Source organism: Ziziphus jujuba, chromosome 1 (assembly GCF_031755915.1).
Source record: "Ziziphus jujuba cultivar Dongzao chromosome 1, ASM3175591v1".
NCBI classification, from domain to species: Eukaryota; Viridiplantae; Streptophyta; class Magnoliopsida; order Rosales; family Rhamnaceae; genus Ziziphus; species Ziziphus jujuba.
The window spans coordinates 4,370,798-4,395,660 of record NC_083379.1 but is presented as its reverse complement, the minus strand read 5'-3'; the positions used below and the strand labels follow the sequence as shown (position 1 = coordinate 4,395,660).

The 24,863-nt window shown below is 35.5% G+C and overlaps 6 protein-coding genes and 1 non-coding gene across 13 annotated transcripts; 3 read left to right on the top strand and 4 right to left on the bottom strand.

Annotated features, from left to right (window-relative positions):
* The first annotated feature begins 514 nt into the window (after positions 1–514).
* Positions 515–2,527, top strand: LOC107411400 (spermidine coumaroyl-CoA acyltransferase). 2 transcript variants are annotated; one of them, XM_016018983.4, is made up of 3 exons: positions 515–700; positions 838–1,781; positions 1,864–2,527. In XM_016018983.4, exons 2-3 carry the CDS (start codon positions 979–981, stop codon positions 2,405–2,407), a joined length of 1,347 nt encoding a protein of 448 aa, XP_015874469.3. In that variant the 5' UTR covers positions 515–700; positions 838–978; the 3' UTR covers positions 2,408–2,527. The 2 variants fall into 2 exon arrangements, with proteins under 2 accessions (XP_015874469.3, XP_048322757.2); XM_048466800.2 differs by lacking the exon at positions 515–700 and having other exon boundaries at positions 720–1,781.
* A 1,533-nt stretch (positions 2,528–4,060) lies between these two features.
* Positions 4,061–6,132, top strand: LOC107411201 (magnesium-chelatase subunit ChlI, chloroplastic). The gene is made up of 3 exons (XM_016018749.4): positions 4,061–4,303; positions 4,533–4,648; positions 5,003–6,132. The coding sequence occupies exons 1-3, from the start codon at positions 4,201–4,203 to the stop codon at positions 6,047–6,049; spliced, it is 1,266 nt and encodes a 421-aa protein (XP_015874235.3). The 5' UTR covers positions 4,061–4,200; the 3' UTR covers positions 6,050–6,132.
* Positions 6,133–6,688: 556 nt separating this feature from the next.
* Positions 6,689–8,726, bottom strand: LOC107411222 (nudix hydrolase 15, mitochondrial). The gene is made up of 4 exons (XM_016018771.4): positions 8,300–8,726; positions 8,082–8,224; positions 7,215–7,334; positions 6,689–7,065 (listed from the first exon to the last, which is right to left on the bottom strand). Exons 1-4 carry the CDS (start codon positions 8,526–8,528, stop codon positions 6,841–6,843), a joined length of 717 nt encoding a protein of 238 aa, XP_015874257.3. The 5' UTR covers positions 8,529–8,726; the 3' UTR covers positions 6,689–6,840.
* A 937-nt stretch (positions 8,727–9,663) lies between these two features.
* On the bottom strand, positions 9,664–12,975 carry LOC107411212 (nudix hydrolase 15, mitochondrial). Its single transcript, XM_016018761.4, has 4 exons — positions 12,342–12,975; positions 12,049–12,191; positions 10,048–10,167; positions 9,664–9,961 (listed from the first exon to the last, which is right to left on the bottom strand). Exons 1-4 carry the CDS (start codon positions 12,709–12,711, stop codon positions 9,737–9,739), a joined length of 858 nt encoding a protein of 285 aa, XP_015874247.3. The 5' UTR covers positions 12,712–12,975; the 3' UTR covers positions 9,664–9,736.
* A 431-nt stretch (positions 12,976–13,406) lies between these two features.
* Positions 13,407–16,103, top strand: LOC107410484 (transcription factor TCP4). Its single transcript, XM_048466816.2, has one exon. It carries the CDS (start codon positions 14,673–14,675, stop codon positions 15,777–15,779), a length of 1,107 nt encoding a protein of 368 aa, XP_048322773.2. The 5' UTR covers positions 13,407–14,672; the 3' UTR covers positions 15,780–16,103.
* A 1,808-nt stretch (positions 16,104–17,911) lies between these two features.
* Positions 17,912–22,109, bottom strand: LOC107410705 (protein IQ-DOMAIN 9). 6 transcript variants are annotated; one of them, XM_016018183.4, is made up of 7 exons: positions 21,705–22,092; positions 21,382–21,411; positions 20,915–21,037; positions 20,295–20,408; positions 19,184–19,411; positions 18,586–18,699; positions 17,912–18,505 (listed from the first exon to the last, which is right to left on the bottom strand). In XM_016018183.4, exons 3-7 carry the CDS (start codon positions 20,990–20,992, stop codon positions 18,137–18,139), a joined length of 903 nt encoding a protein of 300 aa, XP_015873669.3. In that variant the 5' UTR covers positions 20,993–21,037; positions 21,382–21,411; positions 21,705–22,092; the 3' UTR covers positions 17,912–18,136. The 6 variants fall into 6 exon arrangements, with proteins under 6 accessions (XP_015873669.3, XP_015873661.3, XP_024933014.3 ...); XM_016018175.4 differs by lacking the exon at positions 21,382–21,411 and having other exon boundaries at positions 21,705–22,089; XM_025077246.3 differs by lacking the exons at positions 21,382–21,411; positions 21,705–22,092 and adding an exon at positions 21,260–21,283.
* A 2,148-nt stretch (positions 22,110–24,257) lies between these two features.
* On the bottom strand, positions 24,258–24,332 carry TRNAI-UAU (transfer RNA isoleucine (anticodon UAU)). The gene has a single exon. It is a non-coding gene; the product is annotated as a tRNA-Ile (tRNA).
* Positions 24,333–24,863: the final 531 nt, after the last annotated feature.

Here is a 24,863-nt window from a genome sequence, read left to right as displayed (position 1 = left end):
TGTTTGCACGATTAGATTATAATAATATATTAAATTAATAAAATATTAATATAGTATTTGATACATATTTTAAAATATTTATTTGATATTTTTATATTACATATTTATTGGATATTTTTGAATGAGAAAATAATTTCATCTTGTTCATATGCAAGCTGAAATTAGTCGAGAAAAAAACATTATATATAAAAAAAAAAAAAAAAAACTTCTTGCTGATGCACCAACTATTTTTAATTAACAAGCCGACTAGACAAATAATTTATCATTAATTATAATATATATATATATATATATTGCTGAAATATGATTAATTATACTGGTCAAAACGTTAACAAGACATGTTATTTTTCCTGTATGTGATTAAAGATTAACAAAAGAGAAATACTTGGCAAGCGTTGTATGAGCTGAATACAATATCTCATTAGATATCACATTAGTATTTTTCCCTTTTTTTTTTCTATTTTTCTTTTTCCCTTCGTTTTGGGTTTTTCCTAATTTTTTCCAAATTCTCAACTATAGGATGTGTTGAGAAGGAGACGTCTGGCACTCGCAGTGGTTGGAAATTTCATACTTCTGTCCTCCCCCAACCAAAAAGTAAAGAAGATGGACGGCGGGTACATGGTGGCCCCAGGCGGCCATATACTGTGCACCTCGTTATTTTAATAAAACCCTGTTGTTGACCGTCTCCTAGTGGGAGAGAGTAGGTTCCTAAATTATTTTGCTCGTGTTTTGTTAATGTTATTTCATTTTTAAAATTTGGATAAAGGGGTTTCATCTTCTCTTCCTCTTCTACTTTCTACCCAACTTTTTTTATGTTTTTTTTTTTGTGTGAAGCAGGAGCGGCGAACTTAAAGAGTCAACTGTCAAATAGGTACACCAACTCCACCAACCACCATTCTTAAAAACCTGCTAAACTCTTCCATTACGCCAATCCAACCCAACCCAACCCCACCCAACTCCGACTTACCGCGGCCCAAAATGGAAGTCAAAATCTCCGAAACCGCTGTCGTCGCTCCCTCTCCATCCCCATTCGACCATGACCACGTCCTTACCCTTTCCCACCTCGACAACGATCCCAACCTCCACGTCACCTTCCGTTACGTCCGTGCCTATGTCGCCAAGCCTCCGGTTCCCTCCTCCGATCCCTTCCACGTCATCTCCTCCGCTCTTTCCTCTGCTCTCGTCCATTACTATCCCCTCGCAGGGACTCTTCGCCGCACCCCCGACCACCGCCTTGAGGTTTTCTGCTCGCCGGGGCAGGGCGTCCGACTCATTCGCGCCTCGGTGAACTCTACCCTTGAGTCGTTGCGTTACATCGATGACCCGGATTCGGATTTCATCGAACACTTGTCGCCCGCCGTCGACCCGGATGAGGGGCTCCTCAACCCGTGTGTCTTGCAAGTCACGGAGTTCGACTGTGGTGGCTATACTCTTGGAGCCGCAATACACCACTCCCTTTGCGATGGGATGGGCGCGACTCAGTTCTTCAATGTCATGGCCCAGTTGGCCCGCGGGGAAACCCGTCTCTTGGCTTCTCCGGTATGGGATCGGGTAAAATTGCTCGGGCCCAGAGACCCGCCCCGAGTGGAGGCACCGATCCGTGATTTTCTGAGTTTGGACAGTGGGTTCTCGCCGTACCGGCAGTCAATTGGGCCAGTTGTGAGAAAGTGCTTCAATGTGAAAGACGAGCACTTGGAGCGGTTCAAGGCTGAGCTTTTGGAGCGATGCGGGTTGAAATTCACGACGTTTGAAGCTTTGGGTGCTTTCATTTGGCGAGCCAAGTAAGTCAGGCTTTCAAAATCTCTTATTTTTCCTTGGTACAATTTATTAGTCTTTTTGTTATAATGGCATAAATGTTTTCAGGGTTAAAGCCTCAGAGGTCCCAGGAGATGAGATAGTGAAGTTTGCATATTCAATCAACATGAGGAAGCTAGTGAAGCCGCCATTGCCTGGTGGGTATTGGGGCAATGGGTGTGTGCCAATGTATGTGAAGCTGAGCGCCAAAGATTTGGTGCAGAAACCACTTTGGGAAACAGCGGAGCAGATCAGGAAGAGCAAAAGCAATGCTACGGATGAGTACGTGAGGTCGTTCATCGACTTCCAGGAGCTACACCGTGGAGAAGGAATAACGGCAGGTAAAGGAGTGACTGGATTCACGGACTGGAGACATTTGGGACATTCGACTGTGGATTTTGGTTGGGGAGGTCCTGTTACTGTTTTGCCACTTTCCAGAAACCTTCTTGGAAGCGTTGAGCCTTGCTTTTTCCTGCCTTATTCTTCCGCCAGTGTGGGTGACAAAGATGGGTTCAAGGTTTTGGTGAATTTAAGAGTGACTGCCGTGCCTGCTTTTAGCGAAGCGATGGACAAGTTTTCTAGGCTGGAATTTGGGTTGTATTCCAGCTTGTAATTGCATCTTTTTTTGTATTCAGATTACTGCATTTTGCAAAAAAATCATTGTTGCATTCCGATACGCTATTATAAATTGGTTACAGAGATGTATTGGAGGTGTTCCTTCTTTTGTGTTTCAGATCTCAATGCTTCTTCATAGCTGCTGCTTCTTTTTTTTTTTTTTTGGGATGTTGGGTTTGTTAGACCCATAAATGTTGATCTTTTTGCAGTCTTGTAATGTTGACCGCTGAGCCCCATGAGCATATGAATGGTGGTTGTAAAATACTGAGCAAGCATCTAATTTAATTACCATCTCGTCAGCATGAATCAGTCTGTCGTCAGCGAAATAAGAAAGAATCAGTATGTCTTTTATTTTTTTTCTTTTATTTATTTTTTTTTTTTAGTGGAATTTCTGCTCTTCCTCTTTAGTGTAAGATTGGAAAAGGATTTTGGGAGTTTTTACATGAATCACAAGACCAAAAAATGCATCAACAACCAATAGGATCAAACATTAATTAGGACTTACTGAAGACTGAGAGTTCTTGGAGCAGAGCTTTTCAAAACCAAAAGGTTAAGAGGCTAATAGCTACCAATTTCTAAGTTCATTATATCATTGAGGGACATCAACTTTATCTGCCAAAATTTTAAATAGTAAACAATGACGGTATGACAAATGATTTAACCCAATATATTTTTGTAGTTTACCAAAAAAATCCAATATATATAGAACAAGATCTTTAATTAACATTTTTTGTAAATATCGTTTTATTTTTTGGATATATAAATATAATATATACAAATTACTAGAATAAATATTTATAATTTTTAAATATTTCTTCATTAATTAGTTAAAAATCAAGATGATTTGTTAAAAATACTTATCAAAAGTTTCGATAAATTGAACACTCTTATACATATATATATATATATATATATATATATTTTACATACGAATGAGTTTATACGTTGATACCTATTGATTTTCATAAATTGTTAGAAAGTTTAAAATAAAACAGTTTAATTTTTGGCTTTCAAAATTGTATTTAAAATATTTATTTATTTATTTATTTTGTTTCCTAGTCAAATCTGTGGTAAAAGTTGGTTTATTATTATTTCAAATTTTATTCTCCCTTCATTCTTTAATGAAATAAATAAAAACTAAAAAAAATCAATAAAGTAATAATTTTGTCACAACGGGCTTTCATGCTTATAATGGATTTTTTATCATAGTAGAACATGTTTTTTTTTTTAATAGTAAGGAAATAGTGGGGCTGGCTAAATAGAAATAGTAAATAAAACAATACCTCGTAGAGGCCAAATCTACAAGGAGTTACATTCACATCAATTGAAATATTTTACCTTCAAGCTAAAAAATAAATATTTTACCTTTTTTTAATTTTAAAATTTCAATCTAATTTTTTTGGAAATTAAGATAGAATATCAAACCCCAAATAACTTCGATTATTCTTTTCTTTTCTTTTCTTTTTTTTTTCGAATAAAACTTCGATTATTCATTTATTATGCTAACTTTCTTTTTTTATTATTTCCCTTTTTAAAAAAAAAAAGAAAATTCATTCTTCTTTATTTATTTGTTTATTTTTTATATAAATAAATAATTTAATTAGATTTTTATACAAATAAATAATTTAATTAGAGTATGATATAGAGGAAAGCAGAGGCGTATGTCATCGGGGATCCGAATGAAATCTATCCTCTTATCCGCAGCTTGGGTACCTTGGGAGAGCATGTTAAGGTCTCAAGTCCAGTAGACCCACACTCACTTTAGCACCCACTCGCTTTCCTTAAAACGCTATGGCGTCCGTACTTGGAGCTTCTTCATTAGCTATCTTGTCTTGCCGTTCCCTTTCTCTTCCTATTCCTAAGATCTCCATTTCTTCTCTATCCTCCAACCCAGGTATATTTCTCAAGAAACAACAAAGCTCTGGATGCAGTTTTTTCTTAGCTTTCAACACCACTATCTCTTGCCTTCTGTATTATCTTGATGCTGATGGACCCAGTTCATTACTGGTGTTCATTTGTCCTCGAATTTTGAATCTTTGCTGAGTTTTGGTTGTTCTCAGTGAAGATAAAATATGGTTTACTAGCAGATTATTGATTCATATGGAAAAATGTCACTTTTGCAGGGCAGACTTGTGGAAAAAGGTTACATGGAGGAATTGGAATTCATGGAAAGAAGGGAAGGTCTCAGTTCCATGTGGCCGTTAGCAATGTTGCCACTGAAATCAACTCTGTTGAACAGGTTTTATTCTTCGCCATGTATATACACACATATATATATATATATATGTTTTGTTTCCTTTCATCCCAATTTCTGTTAAGAAGTATGATATAATGTTTGTTAGAAATGATAGAAACGTATAGTTTATAAAAATAACCTGTTACCATAGAAAAATCCTTTCTTTGAAATTGTTATTGGGTTTATTTGAGTAATGTGGAGGAACACTCTTGATGTTAATTGTTGGAAGGGATTTTTCCCAACTGATCGTTGTTTGCATGAGTTTTGAATTATTGGATCTGCCTGTTAAAAGAAAGAGTTGCTTTGAAGAGAAAAGTTAATCAATTTGATTTTGCCCTTGATTATTTTCATTCCCAGAAACTCGCCACAAAGGAAAGCCAAAGGCCGGTATATCCATTTGCTGCTATAGTGGGACAGGATGAGATGAAACTCTGCCTTCTCCTAAATGTGATTGATCCCAAGATTGGGGGTGTCATGATCATGGGTGATAGGGGAACCGGAAAATCTACGACAGTCAGGTCTTTGGTTGATTTGCTTCCTGAAATCCAGGTAGTTGCTGGTGACCCGTACAACTCGGATCCTGAAGATCCAGAGTCAATGGGCATCGAAGTTAGAGAGGATATAATGAAAGGGGAGAAACTTTCTGTTGTCATGACTAAAATTAACATGGTTGATTTGCCATTGGGTGCTACAGAAGATAGAGTCTGTGGGACAATTGACATTGAGAAAGCTCTCACTGAGGGTGTCAAGGCCTTTGAACCAGGCCTTCTTGCGAAAGCTAATAGAGGAATTCTTTATGTGGATGAAGTTAACCTTTTGGATGACCACTTGGTGGATGTTTTATTGGATTCTGCTGCCTCTGGTTGGAACACAGTGGAGAGAGAGGGTATATCAATTTCGCATCCTGCTAGATTTATTTTAATTGGCTCAGGCAATCCTGAAGAAGGGGAGCTTAGACCACAACTCCTTGACCGGTTTGGAATGCATGCACAAGTAGGTACTGTGAGGGATGCAGAGCTTAGAGTGAAGATCGTGGAGGAGAGATCTCGGTTTGACAGAAACCCCAAGGAATTCCGGGATTCTTACTTGGCAGAGCAAGAAAAGTTGCAGCAACAAATTGCATCAGCTAGGAGTTCTCTTTCTTCAGTTCAAATAGATCATGATCTCAAGGTGAAAATCTCAAAGGTTTGTGCAGAGTTGAATGTTGATGGATTGAGAGGAGACATTGTAACAAATAGGGCTGCAAAAGCTTTGTCTGCTCTAAAGGGAAGAGATAAAGTTACTGCAGATGATATTGCTACTGTCATCCCTAATTGCTTAAGACATCGTCTTAGGAAAGACCCTCTAGAGTCAATAGACTCCGGTTTACTTGTCATTGAGAAATTCTATGAGGTTTTCAGTTGAGGGGAGGTGTTGAAAATCCTTTTCTCCGTAATTTTTGTGTAACAGATTGCTGTTTAGTATTAATATTTCTTCATTCTGGATAACTCTATTCTGGTTTTCAGGACAAGCATAATTCAAGAGTTATAATAAGCAGAATCTTTATGTTAATATTAAAGTATTATGGTCTATCACATCGTGGAATTTGAGCCAAAGTAGCTCTATGGGTACTGAGCTCTATCGTTCCATATGGTGCACCGTCTAGTTCCATGAATCTTTTGGGGTTCGTTCCTTTTACAAACAATATTACAACTCACAAGGATTCTCAAGGAATGGTTAACGAGATATTGGTTAGTTATGTTAAGACTTGTAATTTTGAATTCTATTTGTTTGTGAAGAAATTTGTCATGAGACTAATGACCTTATTTGTTCTGATAGATAGTTGATTGAAATGACTACTTTGTTGTGAAGCTTGACTTTGATCTTTAGGTGTTGTTTTCAGTTTGCCTTCAGAATATAGGGCATAGGAATAAGAAAAAGCAAAGTAAGTTTTCTGTAGCAGTATCAACATTTGGAGACGTAGTTAATATCAAATTCTCTGCGCTGTTGAATCCATTTACGAGTGAAATAGAGAGGTCAGAGGTCTATTTGAAAAATCGTTACTGTTTTAAAACTTATCTAATGTTTGTATGTTATTTACTTTTTATGGTCTTACTCAATGTCAAGCATCTCACATTAGACATTACATAGAATACAAGATAAATGGTTTATAAGTTGTAACATAGCATAATAAAATGCATGAGAATTGTTTGAACCTATGGCATACTGGTGCTCTCTCTAGCAGCATCTCCGGTCCAGAATTTAGGCCTCCGCTCAGAAAATGCTGGTGGCTTTTGGTACACTACTGAGGCAGCCATAATCAAAATTCCAGCAGTTAAAGCCCATATGACGAATTTCTTCTTATTTGCTTCATAGTCGAAGTAATGTAATAGATATTTAACTCCATGCCACTCTTTCTCCTCTACTCTTCTGTTCTCATCCTATGTCCACCACCATGCAAAATAAGTGAGAACAAAGTAAATACTTATTAAATGAATCTTTTAGTGAGATCTGGCACTGTATAGCTTAGAAGGTCTTCTATTTTATTTATTTATTTATTTATTTTGGTGTAATAGGTAGAGCATAAAACCTTTAGACATATTTCCAAGGGAGCGTCGAATATTTCTTCAACTTCTGCTGCATTTGGAGATGGATTGAAAGCTTTCCTGTCTGAAAGTACGCCAATTACAGGAACTACTAACATACCGCGCTGCAAATAGAAGGCAGTTCTGTTAGAAAAACGAGAAGAGGAAAAACAGGGAAAAAGGAAGCCTACGGAGTACAAAGCTTGCAACTCCACTAAGAAACTTCTGAAGCCTATTTCAAACGTAGAACAAACATATTCTTAGTATGAAATTATACATGTTTGAGTAAAGTTGGGGGCAGATATATACTAGGCATGGATGTGCTTGCATTAAAATTTATACCAAGTGTATGATCTAGCATTCCCATTATGTAGAATATTACAGACAGCAGTGGATACGAAATGTTTAAAATTTGGTTCAGAATTTATCAGTGCAGGATAGAGAATATGATGTTATAAGGGGAAAAAAATAATAATAATACAAAATAAAATTGCATGACAATGTTTTTACTTTATACAACAGCGTGGATTCTTACATGTTACAGTAAACAATTTGTTGTTTATTAATTTCCTAATATAACCCAGGCAGCCAAAACTGACTCTTCCAGATAATGAGTTTTTCTTCAACACACAACTCCTAGAACAGATATATGTGCTTTAGGTAGATTTCTCAATGACTTAGCTCTAACTACAGTAAATCCAATTGCAAAATAGATGCCACAAAATCAATTTCAATAACATAAAAGTAAAAAGATCATATCTAGAACTAGAAAAAGGAAAAAAATAAAATAAAATCACATTTTGAAGTTGTAAGTGGAGTAGGCAAACAGAACAGAAGTCAGGAAGAATGGAAGAACACAGACAGCAGCTAACCTTGGTGTGAAAAGGTTCAAGAACTGTAACAACATTAACTAGACAAGCGTCCAAGCCGATCTCCTCCTTAGCCTCTCGAATGGCCGTGGCAACGTCATCTTCATCACCTTCCTCCACTTTCCCACCCGGAAGTGCAACTTCACCTGCAAAAATAGGAAACACCACCCATTTATGACAATTCTTAGAAGGGCCAAAGAGAAAATGGACGGGTTACCTACCAGAGTGAGAGGAGAGAGTAGAGGCTCGTTTGGTGAGAATGACACGCAGATCTCCATCATCCCCTTGAAAAAGGCATATCAGAACGGCAGCTCGGTTTTTAGGAGCATTAGCAGCAGTAGCAGCAGCAGATGGTGGAGGTGGCGCTTTCTGCTGACGGAAATGCAAAGCCATGGCCTGAAGACGCTGTGATCCTCCCCATGCTCCAAGGCCGTTGGAGCTCGAACCCATTATTCAGTTTTTGTAATCGTGTTCAGTGAGCGTTGTGTTGCGTCAAGTCTCTATTAAAATGGTGGGTGGGTCAACTTGGTTGCAGTTCGAGGGATGTTGATGTCAATAACTCACAACCCATTTCCAAAATTTGACAGTCCATAGTCCGTAGACATAAAATATTACACACGTTTTTCTTATTTTAATTTGCACCCCGCTTTCGTCAAGTTAAAATGTTATTTATCCTAATAAATTGCCGATCATACCTATAATTCAAATGCACCTTCATGGGCTAAACTGGCATTAGATTATAGGGACATAAATCCGAAAACCAATCTTGGCTCTTTTGTTGTTTCTTTTCCTCTTTTTTATTTTTTACTTTTATTTTTTGTTACCATAATTTAAAGTTAAATGAATTAAAAGATACATCATACATGTGCACTGCACTCGTTCACAGTTTCGTGATTATGCATGAACATCTTGCAGGCTTACAGTCTCACTCTCGCACACCCTCGCATGGTTTGATGGGTAAGAAACAACCAAACTATATTTAGCACTTTTTGATGTAGTGCATTATCAGTTTCAGAATCACAGAGGACAGCTCAAAATAAACGAAACATAGGACAAAGATTTCTGTTTTTTCTAATTAAAAAAGAAAAAAAAAAGAAAAGGAAAAGTAGTCCATGAACTCGTTATAGCCCGGTCCAGGTCCGGTTATAACTCTGCAATTGAGACAACTCTACCATTGAAAACCAAATACAATAGATATACAAAGAAATGAAAAAACCGTTTCTGCAGGAACACCCTGAGTGCCTAACGCCTAGCAAGAGAAGATTGAAGAAAAACAGAACGAAAAAAAAAAAAAAAAGGGGAAAGAATTAAATACAAGAAAGATTTCCAATTAAGTTGAAAAAGAAAGACAGACAGACCAGCTGAGAGTCTAAGACAGCACTTCTGAGCTCCAAAGGGCCTGTTCTCACAATTTATTCACAGCCAAGATCTATTTGATGCTTGATGCCGGCTACGTCCTTAGCTCTTGACATTTTCAGAGTCTTCAGTTTATAAGCATATAAATCTACGTTTTAACCATTTTTTTTTTTTTTCATATTTAAACATTTTTTATGTGTAGAATTACAAATAATACCAATTCAGTAGGTGTACTTTGAGGTAAATATCATTTCAAAAAGGATGACTATTTAGATTACAAAACCAACGACATTTCCAAGAATTTAAGGCAATACAGTATCCTTCTCTAGGACTCGTGGAACCTTGAAAATAGGATTCTGCTCTAGAAAAGGTGGTGGCCGTTGGTATACAATTGATGCAGCCCTAATTAAGATCCCAGCGGTTAAACCCCATATTACGTACTTTTTATTCTCAGATTTATAGTCAAAGAAATGAATTAGATACTGGTTCCCCAACCACTCTCTCTCCTCCGCTCTCCGGTTTTCATCCTGAATCAAATATTTATGCACAGAATTTTAGAAACTCAAGCACATTGACAAGGAAATTAGGGCGAAATGAAATTAATAGGAAGGACCTTGATGAACATTTCCAACGGAGCATCAAATACTGCTTCTACTTCGGCAGGATTTGGAGCAGGCTTGAATGCTTTCTTATCAGTAAGTATGCCAATGACTGGAACAACTCTAAGTAGGTGCTGCACAGAATATCAATTGCTTCATCTACATTATACAAGACAATTAATCACATTCAGCTAAATTCGAACTTATGCTATGATAATCTCATGCAATTTCTGTAGTTATCGAGGAAAGCAATTGCTATGAATAATGATTTTAGTATGGCTATTATCAGCCATAGGAAACCAGTTCTCTTTTTCGCTTTTTTATCCTGAAGTCTAACCCCACAGCTTGGCATACATGTTACTGACTTGGAACTCAACAAAGCAGAAGTATATACAGAATCAACAGAATCCAGTAAGCCATGTAATATACAAAACTTCAGCCCATATCACTATGCAAATAAATCAAACCATGCAGAAACATAATTTGGTTATTCAAGAATAAGCATAATTCTAAAAATCAATTATGAAATTGACTACTTTCTAACAAAAGGCAGGTTTAAGATATATATATATATATATATATTTTATTTCAATTAATCAATTGAGGCTCAACATTCAGGCTACAACCACCATTTAGAAGCTACTCCAATTAAATTAGAAATCCCCAACAAAATAGATACATGAGCCTTGAATCGAGCTTGAGAAGTTTTAGATATATTTCCTTGAGCACACCCATGAACACTGCTATGAAACCATTAGAGGATAAGTCTATCCAAACAGATCTCACAAGCTTTGCAACTTGGTAAAGGAGGCTTTAAGATTTGCGTTACCTCATATAAAGGTCATGACTGAAGCCAAACAGAGAGACGATAACAAAAGGCTGTTACAACATAACTTCCCGAAAATCAAGCACTAGCTAACTGAGGATTATATATAATTATACAGCAGTCAACCAAAAACCAATAAAAGGGGCTAGAAACAAAGTCAATACTCAATAAGGAGCAAATCAGTAATTTTAAATTTCGCTTCTTTTTCCTTTCCTGCTATAAAGGCTCCTCACTCGTATTTCTCATTCTTAACCAAAACATTTTTTAGCCATTCATCCTGCTGTTATATGCCTGTTGCTGACCTTTTAAGAACTTATCTGTGTATGTTCATCCAAATAAGATGTGCAGGTAGTAAAGCTGATTAACACAAACATGACATGAAAAAAAAAAAAAAAAAAAAAAAAGAAGCTCATGGGTCGTGCATATGCCAAGCTAGCTCTTCTTATAACTGACCATCATCATACTTCCCCTTTCCTTCATGAGCATTATTACTATGCATGCAGGTCCAAATGTTGTTCAACACTCATTATTTGTTCCTCTGAAGTCAAATCTGCGGAACTAACATTTGGCATACTTCTGTAATTCTATTTGTTTCATGATCAAAGCTGACAGACTCAAGAAGAAGAGGGAAAGAGTTGGAATATAGATGGCTAATAAGGAGAAGTCCTGCAAAAGATTTTTTCATATCTTCAGTTAACAACAGAGTTTGCAGGTGACCCACTTTTTGGGAACAAATAACCATATTTTCTACACCTTACATGTAAACAAATCTTGTTCGACTCTTTGGTCATACAATCCGTATGAACCCCTCCATTTAACCATGAGCTTAGTTGTTTTATTTTCCTATGAACCAGAACCTTACAATAAGCAATACAAATTATATTTTATATTTTACATGTAATCAGATGAAAAGGGCATGACTTTTCACTTGTCTCATGGAGGTTTCAAACAAGCAACTCCAATACAAAACAATTTTTCCCCCCTTTTTAGTTTTGGTCAGCAACCTCAAGAGAATTTATTCATCAATTCTTTTTAACTTTCCCAACCAAGTTTGGAGTTCCCAACCCATTTGTTCAAAGATGGGCACTATCAAAGACAAAACGTTCACCGTATGATTATGAACGACAATTTGAACAATCGAAAAAAAAAAAAAAAAAAAAAAAAAAAAACAGGAATTTAGAATTAATACCTTAGACAAGAAAGGTTCAAGAACAGTCACGATATTCACCAGCGAAGGATCCAAACCAATTTCCTCTTTCGCCTCCCTTGTTGCCGTATCTCCATCATCCTTATCCCCCTCGTCTGCTTTCCCACCTGGCAATGCAATTTCACCTGCAATACAAATTCACCCCATTCAATCCAGACAGCCAATCCAAACCACTCCCATCAATACGTATCACCACCATTCATCTTATTTTCCTCAATTTTCTCAAAAATGAAAAATAAAAAATAGAAAATTGAGTTGTCTGCAACTGAATCAACCAGAGTGAGTATTCAGCCTCGAAGAGCGCTTGGTAAGTATGACTCGCAGATCCCCAGCATCCCCTTCAAAGAGACATACCAAAACAGCGGCTTTCTTGGGTCTGAATCTTTCTGGGTCTTGAGCAACTGGGGTAGCCGATTCCACAAAACCCACTTGGGAAACAACCTTCCCACCCGAATCTTCAAGGCCCAGGTCGTCGAAATCGTCGTCAAGTGGAGAGGGCGGGGGCTTGTAGAAGCGGAGCTGGTGGGCCAAGGCCATGAGTCTCTGTGAGCCTCCAAAGGAACTGGCGGAGTCCATGAGTTTGAAGAGTGGTGGTGGTGCTGTAGAAGGCAGTGATATTGCTAGCCTTCTCAAAAGTGAAATCATGAGGTTAATTGGTACATCATACCGCTCAATTACTCTAATAAATTAGAGAATAATATTAGTTTAGTTGGAGGGTTTTGAGTTGGCTAATAAACAAACATCATGGAAAATGGATGGCTATTGGCTATACGAACCAGATTGCCATAATCTGGATGCCACGCGACGACCCACAATCGTAGCTTTCCTTCCTAGTTTGCATACACTATTGTGCTGCGGTTGGTGGTAAGACTTTATTGTGCACAAGCTACGAGCTGAGCCAGTCGTACAACATATTTCTACGATTTTATATTTTCCTCGTGTCTTGTCTTTCCAACAAGGTCATGTATAAGGAAACAAAATGGCCAACATTCTAAAATTTCAGGGTTGTCAAAATTTTTCTTTTTTCTTTTTCCTAAATGATAGAATAAATTTTATAATTTTATGGTCTCCCTATTGTCATTACCAAAAAAAGTTTTTAGTTTATAATTATTAAATAAGATGGTAACCCCCATAATTTATTTGGAAAAAAAAAATAGAAAAGGTTAGAAATATGGTTCTTAAGATGTTTTAGCCAAATGAATGTCAATGATATAAGAAAGAGATTATTTTTTTTCTCACATGTCTAATCGAACATATGACGTGGTACTATACATCGTATAGTCATATTTAAGGCGTATAAATTTAGGTGTTAAAAAAAAAATAAAAAAAAAAGAATAATGACCAATAAATAGATAGATAAAAAATAAAAAAATAAAAAAAAAACTTTACATCAATAATAACTAGATTAGATAAGATTAATGTGAAATTTTAACCACTAACTTTTATTGAGTAGAAAAATGGGACTAAATGAATACAAACAAGGTTGAGAGTGAGACCAAACAATACGGGCACTGGGCTCCCCCATATGCAATGCCATATTGGCAAATTACCATCTTCCATAATGAGAAGGGAATACCAACTACTTTCCTTTTTCAAACTTGTTTGTTGCTCATTTGTGTCTGTCCCTACCAAACATTGATTCGTTCACATTCCACACACGCTTCATGCTTTTCTGCCTTCTCCTCATTCTCAACTCGTAACATCAAACACTTCCTATTCAATTCCATTTCTATCTCTTTCCTCAAACAAAAATAGACTTAAACTTCCCCATGGTATCTTATCCAGTTTAGACAAAATCCTATGCTTTCTTACATAATCTTTTACATATGTCCATTGTCCATGTGTATTGGTAACACATGCTCATCAAGTTTGCTCGTCTTCATGTATGATGGTCTTAATTTCCCTAATCTTATAAATGAAATCACAAGAAGAGTATTTAATTTAAGCAGAAAATGCAGGACATTATCAAAGAGAGGGGGTTTCAGAGAGTTAGAGTAAATATAAATTCAAGTACCCAGAGGCAAGGAGGGTCCCATTGAAAAGGTGATGTGCCTGGCCGTTGAGGGCGAAGAGGCCGACATGATGAGCATGCAAAAGGACCTTCTCCCGAGAAAATCAAAGTAACCCACCTCCCTTAATTCAAACTGTCCCTTTCGTTTGAGGAATCTTTACCATCAAACGTTACTCTATTGGTTTGTTACTTGTAACCGGCTTTGTCATACCAAACTAACTCAGAAAATTTCTCTCACAAAGTCCCACACAATTCAAACCAAACCCATTATGGCAACCACACTATCATCTCAGAGTCAGTAGGAAAAAGATTTTAAGTTGGCGCCACTTCCTGTTTGGAAAGCACGGCAATCCAACCATTCTGCATTAATTTCACACCCTTGCTCATTTTCCAGGTTTTCTTTATTACTTCATCTGTTTGTTTGGAACCCTTTTCAAGTTTCCTACTAACCTCTCTCCTCTCCCATTTCCTCGAGTAAGAACCTTTGGCTAGTTCACAGTTCTTGTCCTGTTAAAAAAATCATATTAGAGAGATCCTAGCCTTCAAAATCTGTTTTATTCTGGTGACTTATCTGCTAGATAATTGTGCTACCCAGATGTTACAAGCTAGAGATTATAAAGATGAGAAAAGAGAGACAGAAGATGAAGATCATCAAGGAGAAGAGGAAGATAATGAGGAGGAGGAGGAGGACGAGGATGAACTAGGACAAAAGAAGCACAAGATTCTCACTGATTGTCAGCATGTTCAATCCCCACTTTCAGGAGCAATGCGTGGTAAACTATTTCAAGATGACAGAGCAAATTCTAGTAGGAAAAGATGTTGTTCTACAAGATCGGGGAGACTTAAAGAGAATGAGCTTTACCAAAACCACCCATTTTCGAAATTGAGGTTAGAGAATGAAGCAGGAGAAGGTTTACAAGTTAATGGAGGTCGAATAATCCGATCCATTGGACGAAAAGACCGCCACAGCAAGGTACGCACTTCAAAAGGTCCCAGAGACAGGCGAGTCCGTCTGTCAGCTCATACTGCTATACAGTTCTATGATGTTCAAGACCGACTTGGCTTTGATCGACCAAGTAAAGCCATCGATTGGCTCATCGACAAGGCCAAGGCAGCCATTGAAGCTCTTGCTGAGCAACGCACCGAAAATCTTGACTCTTTGAACGTCGACGACTCTATTCCACGCACAAAGCACCTGGGGAAACAGAGTATTTATCAGCACCCAAGCAATTTCTCAATTTCTGGTTCTACACCGTCATCTTCCAACCAATTCCAAGACTACCCACCTGAAGAGAATTCAATACAAGATCTCTGTGTCTCACTTCAACCCTTGAAAGCTCCAGTTTTTGATGTCCACCTTTCGAGTCCCATTGATTCAGGTGAACTAGCGCTCGATGACTTGAATGCAAGTGTAATGGGTGGTCAGTTTCAGGGTCTGATAGATTGGAATTCTAACAATGCAGGGGTTGAAAGAGATGGGTCTTTCTTCGACCCCTCCTCGGCTATTTCACCGCAACAGCCAGTTCTAAGCCAACAACACCACTTGTTTACTAAGAGGGGACCCCTTCATTCCAGTAACTTGCTCCCACTTCATGCTTGGACTGATCCTCCAATGTCCATTAATGACCATGGACAAACTCAATCACCAACTTCTCACTCAGTTTCCAGCATAGGATTCTCAGGTGGATTCTTGGGGATCTAATTTTCACCATCAATCCCACTATTGAGAACAGAACCTCATATCACATTTTTACTTGTTCTCTCTTTCAGCTAAATTGATACCCTTTGAAAAGTTTAATATTTTTCATGCGGTCTTTGTCTTATATGATGGTTCAGGAAACTCCAGGTTCTTTTTTGTTTTTGTTCTTGTCATTTTTTTTTTTTTTTTTTTGGTTGTTGTTTTACTGATACAAGTTCACTATGAAGAAGGATATATAGAAAAGCTGGTTTACTATGATATTGTTACTTCTTCTGTATTTAGTTTTCGACTCAGTTTTATTAAACTTTTCAGTCATTGTCAACAGGCTCTCCGATATCTTTACTACTTTAGAATTTGCAAGTATATGTCCCTATCCTACTATTGCGATCGATGGAACTTCTTTTTTACACTTTTGACATGAACCTTTTGTTGCTATCAGGCATTTGAAATCAAACAAAACAACAAATTTGTTTTTCTTATATATGATCTTGAAATAGTCATTTTTTTCTATGAACAGTGCTAATTGATAGGTCACATTTTTCGTTTTTGCCTATATGTTTTTGTTTATAAAAAAGTGAGTTGGATTATGACATCAAGAGCTAGAACTTGACGTGATAGATTCATTATGGTCTTATAGCCTACTTGGGTTTCTATAATGGGTAGAAAATAAATACGGTTCTAATTAGACTAGATTAGGCAAAAGAGAGGACTGAACCTAATAGTGCTTATACATAAAGTAATATTTATTTTTTTCTTATTATTTGAGCCAACAAGCTGGTCAAATAGTAGAGAAACGAGGGTAGAGATCCGTTATTCTCACACAAGGACAGACCAGAAATTATCCATAAGAGTCCAAGAACATCAAATAATTGTCCCCAACAAAGAAAAAGTTCATGTTGTATATTATATTATATATATGTGCTTCTTGGGACAATGGCAACCTGGCTAATTCATTCATAGAGGGTCTTACAATTTCGGGGAAGAAAGAAAAGTTGCAGTGGCTCAAATTGAATGAGAATGGTCTGAAAGAGGAATGTTTAATTAGATGGGGAAGCTTTTCAATCAGTAGGTGAGAGATGTTTTTAGTTGGTTGATTTGTTTAAGATTTAGTAGAATCCTAGTTGGTGTTGGAAGTTTTTTTTTTTGGCTACACTTCCAGGCAACCCTTGCCTCCTCGGTAGCTTGAACCCAGCGTAATTAACGTAGATGGTGGTACTTGTACCAACTGAGCTACCACACTCTTCTTGTTGGTGTTAGAAGTTGGAACCTGCATTTTCGTTATAAAGTGGGGACACTATCCTAGTCCTGCAAAAGAAAGAGAAAGATAAAGTGCAATTATTGAACCCCTTGAAAGCCACCCTTCAGAGAAAACCTTACAATGAGAATCATCTAAACCAACTGTATTTCCTTTTTCTATAGTACTATTCATTTACACATTAACAAAAATTTAACTCTCTCCAGCTCTTTAAAAGAGTTTCAATGTACAGTGTACGGCTATTGGTTCAGAGACTCTCCGGAGATCTGCAAAGCACACAAATATGAGTAAAAACGGAAATGACCCTCTTATGTTTGTTATTTCGAGGATACAACGTGTACAACGTGGAAAAATATATATATATATATATTTATTCATATTTATATATAATTTATATTAAATTTACAAATTCATAACTGCAGACTAAATGAGGAGTTGATTGTTGTCCATAGGTCTGTTCGCTGAAAAATGCGTCGGATGTGATAATATTTTGGCAGTTTCCTCCGTTTGGATTTTGGTTTGATAAATAATCAAACTTATTTTGAATATAAAGAATTACATATAAAAACTCTTGCGGATTATGAACAAACTTCAAAAAACCTTGTCTCCAAAAAAATAAACTTCACAAAACCTTGTCATGCAAGAAAAAATAGTCTCTGTTTACCAATGAAATTTTGCATGCTACAGCAATTTCAATAATCAATCGTTTGCTGGAAATACGATGAGGTCAAAATTTCAAAGTTATTCAAAAATCAAAGTTTACGACACCTCAAAATGTGTAATGGCATAATACAAAAAATCACCCCCAACATATAGACTATCTATTTACATTGTAAATAATATTTTTTCTTCCAAAATATACGTGACAGAAAAATAAAAGTGGAAAGAAAAAGAAAATAGAAGGATGACCTGGTGGCCAATCCCAAAACCGGGCCTCTTCTATTATTCTCCATTTCACGCCGAAAGCATGTTAACTTTCACACAAGATCATTTACATAATCAGAAGTACATTAATAAAGAATGGCTCTTCCCTCACTGTCTGTGGTTTCAACTGATAAAATTGGATGGACATTAATTTTAATGACTCCTTGGCATTGGCTCGTAACTAAGACACCAATTCTTCTTTCTTGGTGTTAGCCTCTTCTGTTTTAGTGTTTCCTTCAACTGCAAGTGACTTTTCAGAAGATGGGAAAGATAATCTCCGGGGCTTCATAGTTCTTTTCCCATTTGATGAAGGAACCTTAACCGGAGTTGGAGCTTTTGGTGTTGGAGTTTTTGGTGATGGTGAATTCACCGTTTTCCCAACTTTGGTGTCCTGCTTGCTTTTCACTTTTTTTGGGCTAATGAACTTAGTAGGGACACGGCTTTCCCACGGACGAGCAGCAATCCAACGTTCCTTCCAGCTCCAACCCCAATTAGCTTTGCCAAGTTCATCACTACCCAACCCTTGGCTCTGACTACAGTTTGCCCTCCACTGCATTAAACTTAATACGGTGATTTTAAGATTGGATTCATGGTCAAAGTAATTGAATATTACTTGTGAGAATAACAAACCTGATGAGAAAAAGCATATGCCATAGCCCGCTCTCTTTTAACTGCTGCTTCTTCTCTTTGATATATCCTTCCAAGAATTTCATCCATTGTTTCAGCCCCACCACACCACTCCACCTGTCACCCATAAAAAGTGTTATGTAACAGCAGAATAGATTTCACTTCTTGATTTGTTGAAGATAGCAGTTTCAGAAAAACTATGAATTTAAGATCAGCAAAAGCTTTCTGAAAACAAGATGCTAGAGACAAAACATGCACAAAAAGAACAACAGTTCTCAAAAAATCAGCTAGCAGATCCCAAAGAAACACATAAAGGAAATTGGGATGACAAAGTACTAAAGCTATGAGTGGATTCTAGGTAGTCATGCATCCAAACGCTGAAATCTAGTCATAATCCTCCCCATTCCTCTCTCCTCTCTTTGACAAGCTAGTGTTAAACAAAGAAGATAGAATTGGACATGCTTATGGATAAAAAGTAAATATCGTATGTTTGGACCATATGAAATCATCTACCACAGATACAGATGAAATAGTACATAGGGAGACAGCTTCAGCTGAAAACACAATTAAGAAACTTAAATTTCAGTGCAGGTGATCCTACCTCTAGACCATGTAACCTTGCCTCAAGCTTTAGTTGATTCTCTTGTTTCTTCTGTTTGATTCGCCCCTCTGTTACCATACAGAGTCGGCGAGCTCTAATCTGGGCCTGTATCTTGCACCATGAATGTAGATGGCCCAATGTAGTCGTAGCTTGTTTGTGAACAGGGTAACCTTGTTTCAGGGCTTGTAATCTTACTGTCCCTCTTAATCGACGTAAAGCTTTCCTAGCCTGAAATGGAGAAAAGTAAATCATTATGATACAAGCACCAGCATAACAGAAAATTGCATGTTAATAAATTCCATACATCATCTCGTTGAATGAATTTGAAAATAACTTTACGGAGTTGATAAAGTCTATGTCTGTCAAAAAAGACTTATGATGTGGTTCATGTATGTCCAAGTACCATGTAACGGCCAATTGGCAATCCACAATTAGGGATTAACAGCATATTGGCCAACTGACAATCCACAAGTAGGGATGGTGGATTTGTCAAGTAAAGCTGGATTTATGGCCAGATAGAGAAGTGTAACGCAACTAAACTCAATCTTTTAACATGTAAGAAAACATTAAAGTTGGTGTGTAATGAACTTTCTCTTGTCTAACTCACCAAGATCCAAAAAATTGGTAACCAGTTATAAATGTGTAAGGATTTGGAGCCCAGGACCTTAGCCTACAAGGAGAAGTGGATAAACCACTAGTCCGTCCCCACGGAAACCAATTGGTTTACCACTCACCAGTTTAAGCAATCAAATCTTACCTAACAAAAATTTAGGATGCCATTCTAAGTTCATTTACATTACTCATACCTCTTACCGTGCTTTCATGTTTTTGTTAATCAAATCAGGTGCTAGCGACATATATACTTTCAATATATTGAAACATGTGAACTCTGTCTGAGTGTGTGCATTTGTTTTGCATGTGATTACATTTTTGCCGTGTGGGTGTCAGCCTGCACCTGTATAAAATGAATCGCCAGATCTTGCATAAAAATGCACAACACAAAACCAGACGTACATAACACAATTCCATAGAATTTCCAGTCAACAAGCAAAATTGATCTTGGAGTTTATATTATAAGGCATTTGTAAACAAAATCCATAAGTTGGCATACCATATATGCACGAAAGGCTGTTTGAATTCTAGTTGCAGCTATATCCTCGATTGGCATATCAAGGCAACCATTAGTTCCACAAGTACCACCATTGGCAAAACTTCGCAGTCCCTTCTGTGGATAGTTATTCAATTTTAGGGGATAGATTACAAGAAAATATGAGAGAGAGCATTGTGATACCAACAACAATTTTTAGATTCACCTTCCTACAGAACAGTAGATTATATCTTAAACCTTTAAGACTCCTACTTCCTAAATCCAATTTCAATGTTAACTTTTAAGGAACAGAGATATAATTGTATAAAAACACATACAATTTTCAATTTTGACAATAGTATGCTAAGATCACTGACCATGTTTAGCGAAGAACAATAACAGCACATACTAAAGGCGAGAAAACAAAATAGAAAAACAATCATGCAAGGAGTTAATATTGTGGGATGGATGGGTGGTTTAGCAGCCGTATAAAAGATAGCATGAAAATGGATTATGCGGACAATTAATGGCAGCAATTGAATTTTCAATAATCAAGGTTAAATTAATTCAACATTCTTTCAATTTATACAGTGCATAGGATGGTTAACAGAGTAACGGAAAAAGTTCAAAGTGATCTGTAGTACCTTCTTCCCTTTCTTTGAACTGCCAATCTTCGTTTTCTTTAATCTGATTATCGTCTTAATCCAATTCCCCGAACCCATTTCTGGATTTAAGAGTCTCTATCCAAACTTAGCAATAACATAACCCTGACAGTAATGCAATTCAAATATTGTCAAGATCAACCTTGAGCAGAGAAGAAAGATTGCAAAACATGCCAAAAATTTGTAGCTCCAATTTTCCAGAAAATTAATCCAACAGTTACTAACGAAACTTAAACGGGCTACTATATCATATAACAGAACAATTCCTACCAATTAGTCAACACAGAATGACAGGAAAAAAAAAAAAAAAAGCAACTGAGAGTTTACATTAGGAACAATATCAAGTCAGAGAACCTCTACATCAAAAACGTATCAAAATTTTTACAAAATAATCTGGAAGCTTAATCTTTGCATTTACAAACAACTGTTGGGTTACTCAAAAACTCAACTGTAGTGCATGCCCTCCTCTACAAAGTGACCTAGTAAAACAAAAGGACAAATAAAAAGTTAAAAAATAAGCTTGATCAGAGAAAATGTAAACAGGTTTACAAAAATATCTGCTTGATCCAGTAGAGATCCTACACCTATCTCCCAGAAAAACAAATGGGTCTCCCCAGATCAACAAATGTCCAAGTCATAAATGTAGGTAAACAACCACATAACAAAAAGAAAGTAAAAATTTTTCTTCCCAAAAAAAAAAAAAATCAAAGGAAAAACAAAAGAAGAAGAAGAAGAAAGAAAAGGATGACATACGCACGCATACAAGCCTTACCACAGAAGAAGTTTCAAATGGTCCAGTAGAGACACTCTCTTTCAGCAAATGGGTTGTTTGAAGATTTAGGAGGAAAAAGTCAGTGGGCAAATGAAAATTGCTGGAGTAAGAGAGAAGCAAAGCGTGAAGAGGTAAGAGAGAGAAAGAGAGGATAGAATAAAAGGTGGGTGTGGAATGTGGATTGCCATGGCCCATGACCAGGCTTTTTTTCCCCTGTAAGATGTCCAACATGTTGTATGATATATTTATCATTTCACAAACAAAGAAAATATCATATAAAAATCAATTTTTTTTTTTCTTTTTGCATTCTCTCTCCTAATCAAAGGCTCAACGAACGCCCTGCTACAGCTCATAATCAGATTGTAATGCAATGCAAAGTACTTTGTTGCTGGTGGGTTTTTTGAGAGTTCAACAAAGAGAGGCTACAACGACAGCAGAACCAACTGTTTCGCTGTCTGATCTAGATGGGCTGCCTTCTATTCCTTATAATACTTTTTTTTTTTTTTCTGCTATTTCTTGATTTATTGGAATGCATAAATGTTATATTTATAGAATAGAACAAAAAGCTGTATTTTTTTTTTTTATTATTATTGTTATGTTTAAAATAATCACGTGATTTTTTTGGTCTCTGTTTTGGATGGTGATGCCATGACGTGGATTCGATAGCTTTCAAATGGGACATAATTTTTTGGTCGTAAATATTTAAAGATAAATAAAATATTACAAATATACTAATACCTTTTTTTAATAAATACAAGTATATATACCAATACTAGTCTATGCAAATTTTATACATATATTATAAATATTTTTATCTATACAGTATGAATATACACATAAAGAAGATAATTTTTGTAAAAAACATTGTCATGTGTCCGCAAGTTTCATACGGTAGAAAAATAACATTTGCATTCTTCTTCAGCAAGATTAACATATCATATGTTAGTTAGTAGATATAATTTTATCCTTTTCAATGGCAAAAGTTTTTATTTTTTATTTTTAACAATTAATTCAAATCAGATTTTTAATATTAAAATTTTTTATTTTAATTTTTAAATTATTAAAATTTAAAATGATATTTATAATCAATAAATATTTATAGTATTTATTTTTGCTAAATAAAATTTTAATACATTAAATATAATCTAATAGCAAATAAAAAAATCTGAAACCTAATATTAAAAAAACCAATTTATGCTAATATGAGTTTAGCAATCTCCTTTTTGCTTCTATCTAAATATAAAAATTATGTTGTAATAAAAAATCAGAGAGTACTTTTTCTTCTTGTTAAATTTTAATTATATGTACATATATGACCTTTTATTTTATTTTATTTTATTTTTTGAAAAAGTCCATATACGACCGACCTTACATAGGTTATATTTGATAATATGTTATGCACATTCTAGAGGACAGACAAAACTTCAGACGAGTAGCTGTATATTGTAATTCATACCTTTGAATAAATGACCCCCACCCAAAAACTAAATAAGCGTTTCATCTATTTTATAAAGATTAATAAATAAATGAGATATACTGGTGTAAAAAGTTCATACCATATATTACCCAATGTTTGGTAGAATGTATTTCTAGATATGGATGGATTTTTGTATAAATATAAATGTAAATATAAATATATATATATATATATAATTATTTATATGTAGGTGTCTCTATCTCACTCAATTAAAGGGGCTGCCGTGTAGCTGCTTTGTCTGACTTTGCTGATTTTAGAATTTATTGCCTGCCATGTACTGGTGTTCCAAGTCCACAAAGAGTTTTCTTTTATCTTTTTATTTTTTATTATAAAAATTATGAGATTGTTTTTTTTTTTTTTTTTAAATTACGTACAACAAAATCATTCTATGTGTAATGTGTGTGTGTATATATATATATATATATATTCCTCTCTTTTTCATTTCGCTTTAGTTTAATATGAGCAATTTTTTTCACCAAAAAAAGAGTAATTTTGTTTTCAGTTTCAATTTTTGTTACGAATGATTGATTCAAAAGCTTTAAAGCTTTTTATATATATTTACTAACAGAGAGAAGCAGCTTTGTTCTTTTAATATAATTATAGATATGTTAAATTGGAAATGGGGTTCAAATTCATAATCAATGACTCAAAAAACATTTTCCACCCCAAAAAACAAAACCAAAAAAAAAAAAAAAAAAAAAAAACAATAAAAGAAAAAGTGACTCAAGAGACAATGACCTTATATATTAATTGGCCTTGTTGCTTCTTTTGATATAAGTTGAAATTCTGTACTTCTTGAAAATTATAAATTAATAATTCTTCCATACTATTATTCTTTTTAATGGAAGTTCCATACTATTTTGGTTCTTGATTTTTATTTTATCAAACGATCAGAAAATATATATATATATATATATATATATTACCGTTGAGTCTTTTATTTGATAAACGTCATGATCCATTTATGATTTTTTTTTTTTTTCCCCAACTGCTGAAAAAATTTTTACTAGGATATTATTTATTATTATTATTTTTTTAGTATATATAAATAGTATTTAAAGAACTAATCATTTGTTTGGTCCCGGTGAGGCTCGAACTCGCGACCTCCGGCTCATAAGACCAGCGCTCTAACCAACTGAGCTACGGGGACCGTGGCCTTTCATTGAACCTTCTTTCTAGCTAACATTAATTCATCAATTACTTAATTAGAACCCAACAACGAAACCCCTTGAATTTAATTAAAGGCCCCACTCAGATGAAAGCAACACCTACACTTATTTTACCCTTTTTCTTTTTCTTTTTTTTTCATTTTATTTATTTAATTATTTTTTGCAAAAACCCTTTTTCATTTTTTTTCAGTAAGGATTGTTTTCTCCTTTGTTTCTATGGCACTTGATTCGAAATATAAATTTTAATAATGAGTCTGTTTTGAAAAAAAAAAAAATATTAAATTTCTCAAGTACCAAATAAAGGATGCATATTTCTCAAAAATAGTAATAATAATAATAAAGGATGCATAATTAGCCAGAATAATATATACGTCCGTAATCTAGTTACAGATATGCCTGCACTAGCAAGTAATCATTAAAAATAATCAAATGTAAAAGGAGTGGGTTATAACTATGCTTAATTATTAAAGAAATGTCCAATCATTAGGACACCCTACTATGTATTATTGAAGC